At 39.8% G+C, this 13,463-nt stretch overlaps 1 protein-coding gene across 7 annotated transcripts in view; it reads left to right on the forward strand.

Moving 5' to 3' along the window:
- LOC127357745 (alcohol dehydrogenase 1) overlaps positions 1-13,463 on the forward strand; it is a 67,174-nt gene that overhangs the window by 34,705 nt on the left and 19,006 nt on the right. For 2 of the 7 annotated variants that reach the window (XM_051390194.1, XM_051390185.1), the window contains exon 2: positions 8,393-8,494. The exons of 2 other annotated variants lie outside the window; for them this stretch is intronic. In XM_051390194.1, coding sequence (XP_051246154.1) covers positions 8,393-8,494 — 102 coding nt within the window. Of the gene's footprint in view, positions 1-7,271; positions 7,305-8,386; positions 8,496-8,731; positions 8,873-11,910; positions 11,999-12,649; positions 12,864-13,029; positions 13,291-13,463 lie in introns of those variants that run through there. 3 more of the 7 variants (XM_051390245.1, XM_051390236.1, XM_051390202.1) reach the window with 3 other exon arrangements.

Below are 13,463 nucleotides of genomic sequence, written 5' to 3' on the forward strand. Positions count from 1 at the left end.
CAACTTCTCAAGTATATCTGACATATCTGTACTCTGCCAAGGCTTGTACTCCAAATTCTGACCTCGGATGATCACTGGAAGCATCTTCTCAAGTGTCTTCCCTTTTCTTGAGCGCAAAGTATATCTCCTGTCCAATTTTTGGGACTCTTTTTTCCAAATTTTTTCCCTCTGTAACTTCAGCTTCTCTAACTGGTCTTCCAATTCTCTTATTTCTCCTGGTTTAGTTGACTTATTCAAGTACGAAAAGCATCGGTCTATGTCTCTTTCAACCTCTTCTATTCTAGTGCTAGAAGGAGGATAAAATCCTCTCGAACCTAAAGCACCTTTACTCTCCAAATCTCCATCGCTATCTCCTTTTTCACTTTCATCAGAGGTATAATCTTCTATGTCCTTTTTCTTCCATGTTTCATCACCTCTTCTTTCCGCTCTAGCCAACTTCCGTCTGACCACAGGGTCATATCCACCCATGATCTCCTCTGAATCACTCTGATCATCATCATCTTCAAATTCCATCTTCCTGAGCCTCAGTCTACCCTTGGTTTCCAGACATGTCATTTTCTTCTTACTTTTGGAGCTTGGATTCATCTTTATAGTTGTTTCCGCTTGTCCTATTTCTATTATTCGATCATCTTCATCTCTAATGCAGTAATCGCCCTCCTGACTAATCACTGGAAGCTGAGGATAAATGTCCTTAAACTTCACCTCCTTCTCATAAGGTGGGGGTTTCTTTGCTAGATCCATATGTGAGAAAGGTGTATTGATTTCCGCCATTAGTTTTTCTGTTATTTTTGCATCTTTTGCTATTTCTGCAGTACCTCTATCTCTATTATCTTTCACAGCTTTTATCAATTTCTGTCCCTCATTTTCAAACAACTGGAGAATGCAGAGCTCCATTTGTCTCTTTTCTTCACGTTTTTCCCCTTTCTTCCCCTTTTTTGATCCGCCTTATACGTGCACACAAGCACTTGCATTATTTTAATTACATCTGGATTAAGAGTCCCTTCCACTGGCCATGGTTGTTCAATGTTGGGCCAACGCTTATGCCACTTTCCCGATAACTTTGCGATACCTTTAATCAAAGGATTATTCTGTTGTACTATATCGACAGGAGTAATTATTTTCTGAAGTTTAATGTCCTTTTTCGACATTGTAACAACTTTTTATATTCCCTTATTGTAAATTATTGTTATTATTTTTATTAGATTGACACTAAATATTAAACTAAAAATACTTAAAACTATTTAGGTCGTTTTCCCTCTCTTTTCTTTTTCCAATTCTATCAAATTATTAATAGGCCACAATTTTATCACATTCAATTAAGAAAAGTAAAAGGAATTCATCAACTTCAGAGTAATCAAAAACTTGTTAATTAGCAAACCTACAACACCAAAACCCACATATAATATTAACCAAACACACAAATAGTCAAAAAGGTGAACAAATATCCTGCAAACTAGAAAAAATTCAATCCTACATACAACTCAAAATATCACACACTGCCACAAGGGAACAATTATCACCCAGTGCGGTCCCTATTCGCAGCAAACCCTCCAATCAAAACAAACCATGCACAAACAAAAAACTCCAATGTGCAACTCTCAACATTATTTAAACCAAGTAATTATACTCATTAATTAATCAAATACATTAATTGATCAGTCAGTTGCCAAGTCTCTCGTTAAATGTTCACAATATGAAGTATCTTAGATATGCACAAGCAAATGGATGCCCTCTATTAACCCCAAATTGAGAAATGTGTTTAGAATAACCTATACGTGAAAGCAAACTAACCATAAATCAACAATAATAACTATAAATGAACATACACACATATGTCAGAATACAGGTGTATGTTAAAAGAGTTTGTGGATAAAACAGCACTGGCCTTGATCAGACTTGATTCAGGAGCTGCACACGCTGTCGCCAGCAAGCCTTCGTGTGACTGACCAGCACCTCCTCTCTCTACTTTCTCACACCACAGGAGAACAAAAGAAACAAACAAGAATTTAGCCTTTTATGTACCCACTAGGTTATTTAACCATGCAATAAGTAATTTAATCATCTACACATATTATCTGCCAACACATAGGTTATTTATATCTAAAACAATTTTTTCCCTCCTTTAAGCACCAAATTACAACTTCATATCGCACATCATCAATATCCATACATTATTATCCTATCTTTTTAAGCATACCTATGTTTACTTTCAAGCTACGGAATAATCAATCAACTTAACCAGGAACACTTTTAATTACCATAATAACATCTTTTATTTTTATCTGTCTATCTTTCGTTTATAAATTTAATAGATCTCAATCAAATAGTTTTATAATTGAGCAAGAACTATGTAACAAAAGATATTTTATTGGGCTGCACTCGGTCTCCCCCTTCTCGCAGCTCAAGGTCTAGAAGTTACAACACCTCATCTCATTCTTCACAAATCTCTCCACTTCTCTTACAACATCATAACGTCCTTCTAGGGGCTCATGAGTTTTAAAAAATTTGGAAACGTTCTCTCAATGGAGACTCATAGATTTTTAACAAACTCAAAAACGTCCTCCCAAGGCTCATAAGTCTTTAACTAAACAGAATATCTTTCCTTAAAAATAACTAATTTCCTATTCTCAACCAAACCATATATATATATATCTAATATAAAATCTTATCATGACATAAGTCACGCATATCAACCTCTGCACAGCCTGTCACACACCGCTGGAACACAATAGAGACAGCGCTCTCCACACACTCTCAACACCAGCTCTGTCTCTCATACACGCACATGGAAACTAGTTATCCAGCAGAAAAAACTGCATCACAAAGTCACAAAACACACAGCACATTCAACACCATCCCAAAAACACAAACAGCATTCAACCTTAAATCCTCTAAATCAATTCATTCATACTATTCCTAAAGCATGCTTCCGCCGCTCCTTTTCCTTATTCCTTTATATTTTTCCTTCCTAAATTTTTGCTACCTTGAAGTGTAGATATTCAATGAGAGGCTGCTTCAGACACCGTTCGTCAACAAATGTATTGAGTGGGAACTTACAATTGAATTTTTATTCTACACCAGGGGTATTCAATTAAAAGTCACTGAGGTCCACTACTAAAATTTCCTCCAAATAAAAGGTCCGAACCGAAGTCCAGCTTGTGTCTTATTATTGTGGCTACCCTATGTTCACATTTTCATATGGTTTCAATAATACTTATTGTCACTTTTAACAGAGTGCACTTATATAGTAAACAGCCAGCAGTTTTACCATAAAAAAGCATTCCCAGTCAAATAAATGTAAGGCCTTTATTTCAGATTAAAGAAAACAGAAACCTCAGAATAAAATAAATTAAGTGCAAACAGAGCCTAATAACCCACTTTCTTTTAAATTAAAGAGGTCCCAGCCTAAAGAACTGAAGGCCTACACTTATGACAAAAGTCATAAAAGTGTCTCCTTTAGGAACAAATCAAGTGCAAACAGAGCATTGACTAAACATCTTTCTTTTTTTTCTTAAATTGGAGAGGTCCCAGCCTAAAACTGAAGGCTTACTTTTCAAGTAAAATAGGTCAACATGTTCAAAAAACAATAAATAAAAAATGGCTGAGGATGCCCTAAGGAAGTTGATGAGTTTCATCATTGTGTTCATTACTTCTGCAAACTGTTCTGATAAAGTGGCACACAAAACAGTCTGATGGATGAGACAGTGGTAAGCAATAAGATCTGGGTTGTCCTCTTTCATCCGGGGCACAGCCCCCCGCTCTTTTCCCACCATGGCAGGGGCACCATCTGTAGTAACAGACACAACCTGCTTCGGATCCATGCCCCTCTTTCTCAGCATCTCTTTTATTGCTCCATATATGTCCTCTCCTCTTGTGTGTGTTTCAAGTGGTGCTACACCCAGCAGGTCCTGACAGAGCTCCTTCTTATCTTTGTGAAAAAATCTCACATACACCAAAAGCTGGGCATTATCAGTAACATCTGTGGACTCATCGATGGCCAACGATATGCATAGTGCACTCTGAATAGCTGCATCAAGCTGTGCCAGTACATCATCTGCTAATATTTCTGATTTTCTGGTTGCTGTTGAAGCTGACATGGGGATTTATTTGATTTTTTCACACATCTCGTCTTTTTGTTTTCCTTCAAATAATGTCTCTGCAATCGCGTTTAAGCACTCCTTCACAACTGTCCCATCACTAAATGTTTTTTTATGTTGCCCCAAAATCCACGATACCCTTAGTGAACATTCGTTTGCACGTTGCTGGGCTGTAAATGTGTGCGTGATGAGTCCAGTAGACCTGTCATATTGGGCTCGGAGTTGGGTTATTTTGCGTGCTCTCAGCTCGGACTTCAGGGGATAACTTCGCTCAAAGGAGCTCTGCCGTGTTTCGTAGTGGCGCTTCACGTTGCCACTTTTAATTAATGCGACGTTTTCGGAACATATGAGGCACACTGGTTTTGAACTGTCTGCTGGAAGAATGAACACAAATGTCTCCGTCCATTCATCTTTAAAACAACGGTTTTCCGCATCTACCTTCCTCACTTTAGAGCAAGCCATGCTCTCAGCACTGTCTCTTTCTCTCTGCTCAGGTGCGCTGGCCGTGCAGGGTAAACAAAGGGTTTGATTGGCTCAGCTGAGTGACGCTATTGCCGTATTAACTGGAGTAGCAGCGCCCGCGACCGTTAGAAAAATGCTCCATGGAAAATTTCTATTCTTGTGAATTTATCAGAGATTGTTCATGGGTCCGGTCAGAACCATCACTCGGTCCGGATCCGGACCGAGGTCCGCCATTTGGTGATGCATGGTTTAGAGCTTGTGCTGTTGCAACTTCACATTTTTCAAATTTGAACACAACGATTTAGATTCTATATATTCCATGACACATACATGTAATAATTGTATTTGTAATGATACATTTCTCTACTGTTGCCCATAACTGTCCCAGACATCCTTCATTTCGAGTGAACATTGGCCCAAGCATGGCCTGAGGCTTGGATGCCCCCCTGCAGTCAAAGGCCCCGGGGCACTGGCTCCAGTCCAGTAGATCCAAGGATCTGGCAGGTAGAGAAAGATGACAGAAAGCAGGCTAGGAAGGGAATACAAGTGTTCAAAATAGCCATTGCATTCTTCCACTAGCTGCTTTTATGGCAAGTCCCTTTTCATAGACATACTATGCTACCAGGCAAGACCAGGGCTGAAACCTGGTCATGGATGAGGTATTTACACCTCGTGCCTGAGCACTCATCTCCAATCTATTCCCCAACCCATGGTCTTCCAACTCATGTTGGCTTCTGCAAAGTGTTGCTTACCCTGCTGTCAAAAGACACAATGTCATCAGCCAACTAAGAAAGACCACTACTGCAGAGGAAATTAGACATGTTTTCAGTTCAAGTAAACAACACAAGATAGCAGGTCAAAGGACCATGAAAGACTGATTACTATCTGTAAATCATCAACAGGGAAGCATTTTATTGAGCTGGTGAAACAAGTATTTTTTGAAGCTCGATATAAAGGTTGGCACACCTCTGGGCAACTCAATGGATAGTGTAGCTAGAATACAGGTATTGTGGGTTCTTTATACTTCTCTGAGCAGTCCCCTACTCAGATTCATATATGGTGTTACTCACATCTTATGAATCTTATGCTGGTAGACACAACAGGCTGTGATGTGAAAAATGCAGTACTGTTTGCACTGCTAAATGATACAGCAGTGTTCATAAGAGAGTAAGTGGTAAGAGATGAGTCAGGGCAAGCTTTACTGGCAACCGTGCTCAACAGGGGAAACTAGGTAGTGGGCAAAGGATTAGGCTCTAAGTAAAGTGTTTGGGTGCTTTGGGAATCCACAGGAAGCCTTGTTTTTTAACATCCTTATGGCTTCACTACCACAGTGCTCGAAATTAGGGATATCCCGTGGTCCCAGAGGCAATAAAAGTACCACCTGGATAGATACAGTGACTGGGACACTAATGGTACAGTAGAGAAATGTATCAGTCCAAATGAAATTATTATGTTTATGCATCATGGGATATTTACCAGCATAAGCTTTATGCTACATCACATTTGCTTACACACACAAAATCAGTCATAGTGAGATCCTATTTGGCAACTTTTTTTCTAGATTTGGATTTTTCAGATTATCAAGGAAAAGGCAAGTAATATATTAACATACATTATATTGTAATTCATTCGTGTTGCTCAGAGTAATCTCAGTCCGCAGCTCTTCTGCTAACAGCGTCTCTGTCAGCACCCTGTCTCTGTCTCTGGATCTCTGGATTACAGTGTTCATGTAACTGATATGTAAATAGCTCATTTGACCTTCTCTCTTGCTTTCTCTCTGGATCTCTGTATTGGGGTGTACATATAGCTAGTAAATATGTACATAGTTCATTTGACCTTCTCTCTCATTCTTTCTCTCTGGATTAGTGTGTTCCTATTGGTTTAGCCCATAATGTAAACAGTTTGTTAAAATTGTAAATATTTAGATAGTTAGTTTGATCTCTTTTAATTTTTACTTTTTTATTTCAACTAGAAGATGTCATTGTAGTAAGTTTGTGATTTTTTGGCTAAATAATAATAGTGAGTGTGTGTATGTTCATTTTCTCTTACCGTATACCAATCAGAAACCGGTTTGCATTTGCACTGCAGTTTGCTGTGATGAATTTATTGATCGAACAGTTAGAAATAAACAATCAATGACTAAAAGAATAATGAAAACAGAGACATTTTATCATTCATATAAATGCAGGTAATAGCTTAACTTAAATGGTGGACCATAGTGAGACAATGAAATGAAGAATTTATTTGCCCTTTAAGTTAACAAGAAAAAAGGCTGGGTAACATTGCTGGGGAGTTTCTAGGATGAGTGTGTACACTGTAGATATTAGCTGTGTTTTGTTTCCTTTGTTTTGTTTCACATAAAATGTTACCCCACAAACTAATTTACTGTTGTCCTGAAAATGATTGTTTTATCAAGAAAATGTCTCCATCAAAAGGCTATATTTGCATGATTTACAGTCATCATCTGGTTGCTGCTTGTTTTTGCCAATTCAGCTGCACACAGCCTCCAGATCTGCAGTTTTTCTTTCTTTTTTAATGTTTTCTACAGTTATTGAGAACCAACAACTCAAAGTACATTCAAAACAAAGTCCCCGCCCATCTGAATGTTTACGGAAGGGCTTTATCTTGCAGCAGTTGGCTATTTAAACCTCAAGTACTCTCTCGTGTCTGTCCAGTCCTGCAGCTCCTTTCTTGCTCAACTGACCCCTCGTTTTTCTTGTTGCAAAAATGCCCACAGCTGGTAAGGTAGGTACCTAATTCAATATGGGAGCACTCTCATGAACAACTGAGATGACTTTTTCAGAGTATAGTATAAGTATAGTAAGAAACTAAGACATCAAACCTTGATATATTTCACTATTATGAGAGTTTTATGAGATTCTTAAGTGATCATAATAAGTGCATTTTATTTGTATGTGATGGTAATTCAATGGTTGAAGTGTGGGTGGGTGAAGCTGATGCCTGACAGCTTGTTTTAGTGCTTGTACTTGCTTTGTTTTAATCTAATTCTCTTTGCACATGCATGTTTATTTCCCTCAAACCAACTTAGAATTATTATTCTTACTGTAATCCAAATAGCAAAATTAAATCCTCTATTCCTCATTCTGTCCCCTCTGCCTCCGAGAAATATTGCATGTCCTCTTTTGACACAAAGTTGGGAACTATCCAGATGGTTTTGCACAACTAGGGATGTTGGCAAAGACGATGGGGTTGTATGCCAAAAGATATAATGGTGGAAGCGCAAGAATTTATTGTAGTTCCACAGTGGAATAAAAAATTTGCCAAAAACTTATTTTCAAACCACTGTGTCGTCATGTGTGACAACAACTGATTAACTCAGTGACTAAACTTGCCAACATTACATTATTGTGCTCTAATCAAATTTATGTTTGTTAAATATGTCATTGGACTTTAAACTGTTGCTTTGCATGTGATATTTGCTCTTTCAGGAGCAGCTGTATCAGAGAATTAGAAAACCACTACTACACTGTTAATATGTAATTACAAAGTGTGCAGTGAATTTCTGAAAGCCATTTGTTTATTGTTTGCTCTGATGAACATTTGCATGGTGGCATATAAGTCAATCTGGAGCCTCTACATGAGTGTTTGCATTGAAATCTTTTATAAAACACTCAACTAGGCACAGTCAAATGAAATGAAATACTCTCTCGACTTGTTTTCCAGGTTAATGTAAAAGCACTTAAAATTACCCCTGCTACTTGGGTGGGTGCTTGTTGGGTTTCAGGAAACTGCCTTGACACATTTCCAGAAACTCATCTTAGTTTAGTTTGACCCAATATTGTGACTCTTCGTGCGTTGTCTCTATCCTCTAGGTCATCAAGTGCAAGGCGGCAGTGGCCTGGGAGCCCAACAAGCCTCTGGTGATGGAGGAGATTGAGGTAGCCCCGCCTGAGGCCAACGAGGTCCGCATCAAGGTGAGACACGTCCGCTTTCACGACCTATACATGCACATATCCAGAGATATCTTTCTGCACCTTTGAGTAAGCGTTATCAAATGAGACTTTTGGGACCTCACTAACCAATTGCTATTTGGGGAAAGGGTTAAGCAAACTGTCATTATGTTAATGCAGGTTAAAAGAAAGTACAACACCCAACTGTTGAAGAAATAAGCGTCAGTGTCTTAATTGTATGGTTGTATTCTTTTGTGCGGATTGTGGCAACCGGGCTGTGCCGCACAGACCTCTATCATCTCTTTGAGGGTATGCATGAACAAGGCTTCCCAGCTGTCCTCGGCCATGAAGGAGCCGGCATCGTAGAGAGCGTTGGGCCTGGAGTCACTGAATTTCAACCAGGTCAGTTAAAGCTCAGTAGTTAGTAGTTCTGTACGGAGCCCCCCTGGTGACAACGCCACGCGTTATTATCTCGTGGCCACGAGATAGTTAATGCGTGGCCACAAGATAATTATTGCAGTCATTTCCATGCAGAGACTGTTGATTGTTAACATGGACAAGTTTGAATTCATTTCAATTTATTTTAATATAGGAATGAATTACAATGACATACTTCAGTCACTTGCGGTTAGGCATGGAGTAATTCTTAGCAAGACACAACATAACACACAAGTGAGACTGATTTGCGGACTTCATCATGTCTTCTTCGCGGGGTTTGCAGCTTTCCAATGACGTCACTTCATAACGTTCCCATGGCAACAGGAGGAACATTTTTCAACTTTCTGCGAAGATATATGTGACTTTTTTGCAACGAAAATGCAGGGATTATAAAGTCATGCAAGCCCTGCATATTTCGCGGAAATCGGCATTTTTGTGGCGAAAGTGCGGCGTCTTTGAAATTAAATAAATGTGCAGACTTTGGCTAATTATGCGTTGAAATATGCGATCGCATAATCGCGTTTTTCTGGCATCTCGCGTTTTGCAGGGACTGCATTTAACATTACCAACAGTGACATGTCCGGCTTCACTTAGGCATAAGCTCCTCCAGCCCATTATAGCATTATTATTGACATTACACTCGCCATGACAATAATAAGAAAGCTACTATAATTACCAAATAAATCACCAAATTAACGCAATAACTATCTCATGGCCACGCGTTATTATCTATGAGATAGTAATGCGTGGCCACTAGAGGTGTGAATTGTCACTGATCTTTCGATTACGATTATCATGTCTTCGATTCTTCGCTGCATCACGATACATCACAATGCTTCAAATACATTTTTCTATTAAAGCCATATAGGATATTTGACTTGACAGAATGCATTAAGATACTGTATAGTTCAATATAATACAGTTTTCTATATTACTTCATATGGTTGTTTTCATGCAAAAATACAAGTAGTAAGATAAAAACGATCTTTTTTATTTAACAGTCTGACCACAGCACACGCACACGCACACACACGTCTACCAATCGTGTCATTGGAAAGAGGGACAGTATTCAGTGTCTCAGCACTTTTCTCACCTATGATTGTGACCATGTCCAATTGTGATGGCCCAAGCCACACAGGGTAACAGCCAGCAATGAGGTCTGTCCTGGTGGAAGAAAGGCGTGGCCAAGGGTGGAGGATGGTTATATCCTGTGGCCTACCAATCAAGCCATACCATGTGCTGCCCTGTTGGAGGGTGATTTTGGGTTTAGTTTGTTTTACTTGTAGTAGTTGTAGCTGGCGTCCATTTTGTTTTCCCCTTGTGGATAAATTGGTTTGGCCAAGCCACTATATATGTTCCCTTGTGTCTCATTCAGGGAGGTCAGTTTGTTTAGTTCATATTCTGTTTGTTGTATGCTGTTTTGAGTATAGTTATATTTTGTTGACCTCTTTTATAGGCCTAAGATGTTAAATTCTTGGTTTCTATTGTTTGGTATTTTGGGGTAAATAAAAAAAACCCTATTTTTCAACAAACTCCTGGTTTTCCTTATCTATACCATGTTCTATTTACAAATAAAGATTGATGAATGTGTGTATTATGTTATTGAGGAGAGAATGCTGGGAAAATATTGTATAGGTTAGGGTGTGCTTGTGTAACTATGACAGGAGGGGATGGGGAACAGTCAAAGATTTTTATTAAGGTACATTATTTTTTTCAACAGTTTTTGGATTGAGCCGGTTCCTTTTTTTGCTCACTATTTCTCCACATTTGGAGAATACTCGCTCACATGGAACACTTGATGCTGGGTAATGAATCAATACAAAAGCAATGAATCAATACAAATGCAATAACTCAAAAGTAATAACTCTCCAACTACGATAACAACCCACAAATTGTGCATTGTTTAGAGCGGTTATAAAGTGTTAATGGCGCTCAAATTCAAAACTGTCTCAACCTGTCACCTGTTGGAATCTGGGCAGTGAATCACCTGATTGGACCGCGAACCAGACAGCTGATTCATTCAGGCAATGAAACAGTTGCTGCTTCGGACGTCATTTGTCACGTGATTTTTTTCCGCACCAAAGCAAGCTTTGAAGCAGTGGTTCTATGGAATTGTAGTTCAGGATTCGAAGCACGTATCGAAGCTTCAGTGTCGCACTGCCATCACAACCTGACACCAATGCTGCCGGAGTATTAGCTCCTCTGCTATTGTGTGAGTTTTTTTTGCACCTTGCGATGTGGCGGTGTTTCTACGAGGCTAACGGTGCGTTTTTATTTACTGATGCCGCGCTCACTAAATGACCGGCCTGTTGGCGATACTCATCGAGTATCCGATGAAAAAAGTCCAGTGGCTTATTAACATAACTGGGGTGTAAGGTCTGTCTCCAGGTGCCGTCTTAATGTGTTTGGTTTCATGCTGTCCGCTGCCAGAGTTTTTAAACATAAAACACACCCAGGTCTTTCCTCATTTCCGACCGTATTCACGGTAAACCCAAAGGCTATGTAGGCTTCGTCGTATTTCCTGGTCTTATTAGGTTTATGCCAGTTACCGTCACTTGCTGTTCTTGCCTCTGACGCCTCCTCCGTTTTTCTTTTTACTCCTCTCAGAAACTTCTCCATCTCTCCTCCTCCGTCAGTCCCCCCTGCCTGTTGCGCCCCACTATTTGAGAAGTACTGGTCTTGATGAAACGGGTTAGGCTACTGAGAATGTTGCTTTTCATTTGAATGTTTATGCCGCGGCCGGAAAATTAACGAGCGACATCATTGCGTTATAATCGATTATGGTCGGCCACTGCATCGATGCAGCATCGTCCATGTCTGCATCGTGATGCATCGATTATTTGATTAATTTCAACAACTCTAGTGGCCACGCATTATTTTTTTTTAATCCAATGTCACCAGGGGGGGGGCTCCGTAGTTCTGACAGGTTGGGTTTCCTATTTGATTTGTTGTTTTGTAACCTAAAATTCCTTTGACATGGTTACATTGCTTCTCAATTTCAGGAGACAAGGTGATTCCTCTGTTCATCGCCCAGTGTGGAGAGTGTCGCTTCTGTAAGAGTCCTAAGACCAACGAGTGTGAGAAAGGATGGTAAGCTCATCTCTTTCTTCTTATCTCTTTGTTTAATTTATCCAGGATGAGTTCATAAGGTATGGCATTTAATGCTCTATGTTTCAGTATCATCATAATGGTCACTATGTCAGCAGAGCAACTTGTGGTGTTGTCTGATGATGACACAGAACAGTTTGGAGCTTTGGTTTTTCATTTTATGACATATCGCTCTCATAGGCCTGTTGCGATAACTGCATGAAATTCAGCGCTATTGACACTCCAACCGCAGGGGATGGCAAGCAACCGCCACAACACAACACATCACATCACGTCATGTTCAGTCTTTGTTTTTTAAGAAAAGAAACTTAATAGATGTGACACAGCACAAGCGCTGTCTAAAATACAGGAGGATTCTATCTCTGCTACTCAATATCCTGCAATTCATAGAATTACAAGCACAATAGTGTCATGTGATGGGATCATTTTTGCCCATGATTACAATATCAAACATGAGGAAGTCAGGTAGCTCCTCCTCACTTGCTGTGGAAAATCTCCTGACTGGAACCAGTGGCAGTCTTTTAGTGGAAAATGTAGACTGGTAATTATCCCAGTTAGCCACAACTGTGGTGTTTGCAACAAAAAACATACTCGCACTAATGTTTTTTTCATTTGAATAAATTCTCTGTTCAGGGCCGCTGATAATCCTGATGTGATGGCATCACCAGAGCCCAGGTTTACCTGTAAGGGCAAGAAGGTGCTGCAGTTTATGGGAACCTTCTCTGAGTACCCTGTGATTGACCAGATGGCTGTGGCTAAGATCGACCCTGCAGCCCCTCTGGAAAAAGTCTGTCTCCTCGGCTGTGGTATCTGCACAGGATATGGAGCAGCAGTTAATACCGCTAAGGTGTGTATAGTTTAACTCTTGCAGATAGCTTAAGTAATTATTATTAAATTGACACTACACAGTAATCATTCATGATAGGACAAAAAAACCCCGTTCCATTGATTATCATTTTATGGAGCTTAAGTCCAACCTAAAGCAGTATTGACCGAAGTCTGTTTTACTTTAGGTAGAACCAGGCTCCACGTGTGCTGTGTTTGGCCTGGGAGCCGTCGGTTTGGCTGCAGTCATGGGCTGCAAGTCTGCAGGAGCCGAGAGGATCATCGCCGTGGACATCAATCCAGAGAAGTTTGAGAAGGCTACGGTGTTTGGTGCGACGGACTTTGTGAACCCAAAAGATCACGATAAACCCATCAGTGAAGTGCTTGCTGAGATGACCAACGGAGGAGTGGACTTCTCCCTGGAATGTGTCGGGAATGTGAAAGTCATGGTCGGGAGATTTAATTTGATTAAAAAATATAATGAAGATGTTGTTACCTAACTATTTAAACAACCTTTATTTGAGTAGTTACTGAAGAAGATGTGAGGGTCATTCAGTTAACATTTAGGCCAGAGATTTGGACCAGTACCTTTCTGGTTATAAGCTGACTAAATGTGTGCTGT

Source organism: Dicentrarchus labrax, unplaced genomic scaffold (genome assembly GCF_905237075.1).
Source record: "Dicentrarchus labrax unplaced genomic scaffold, dlabrax2021, whole genome shotgun sequence".
NCBI lineage: Eukaryota > Metazoa > Chordata > Actinopteri > Moronidae > Dicentrarchus > Dicentrarchus labrax.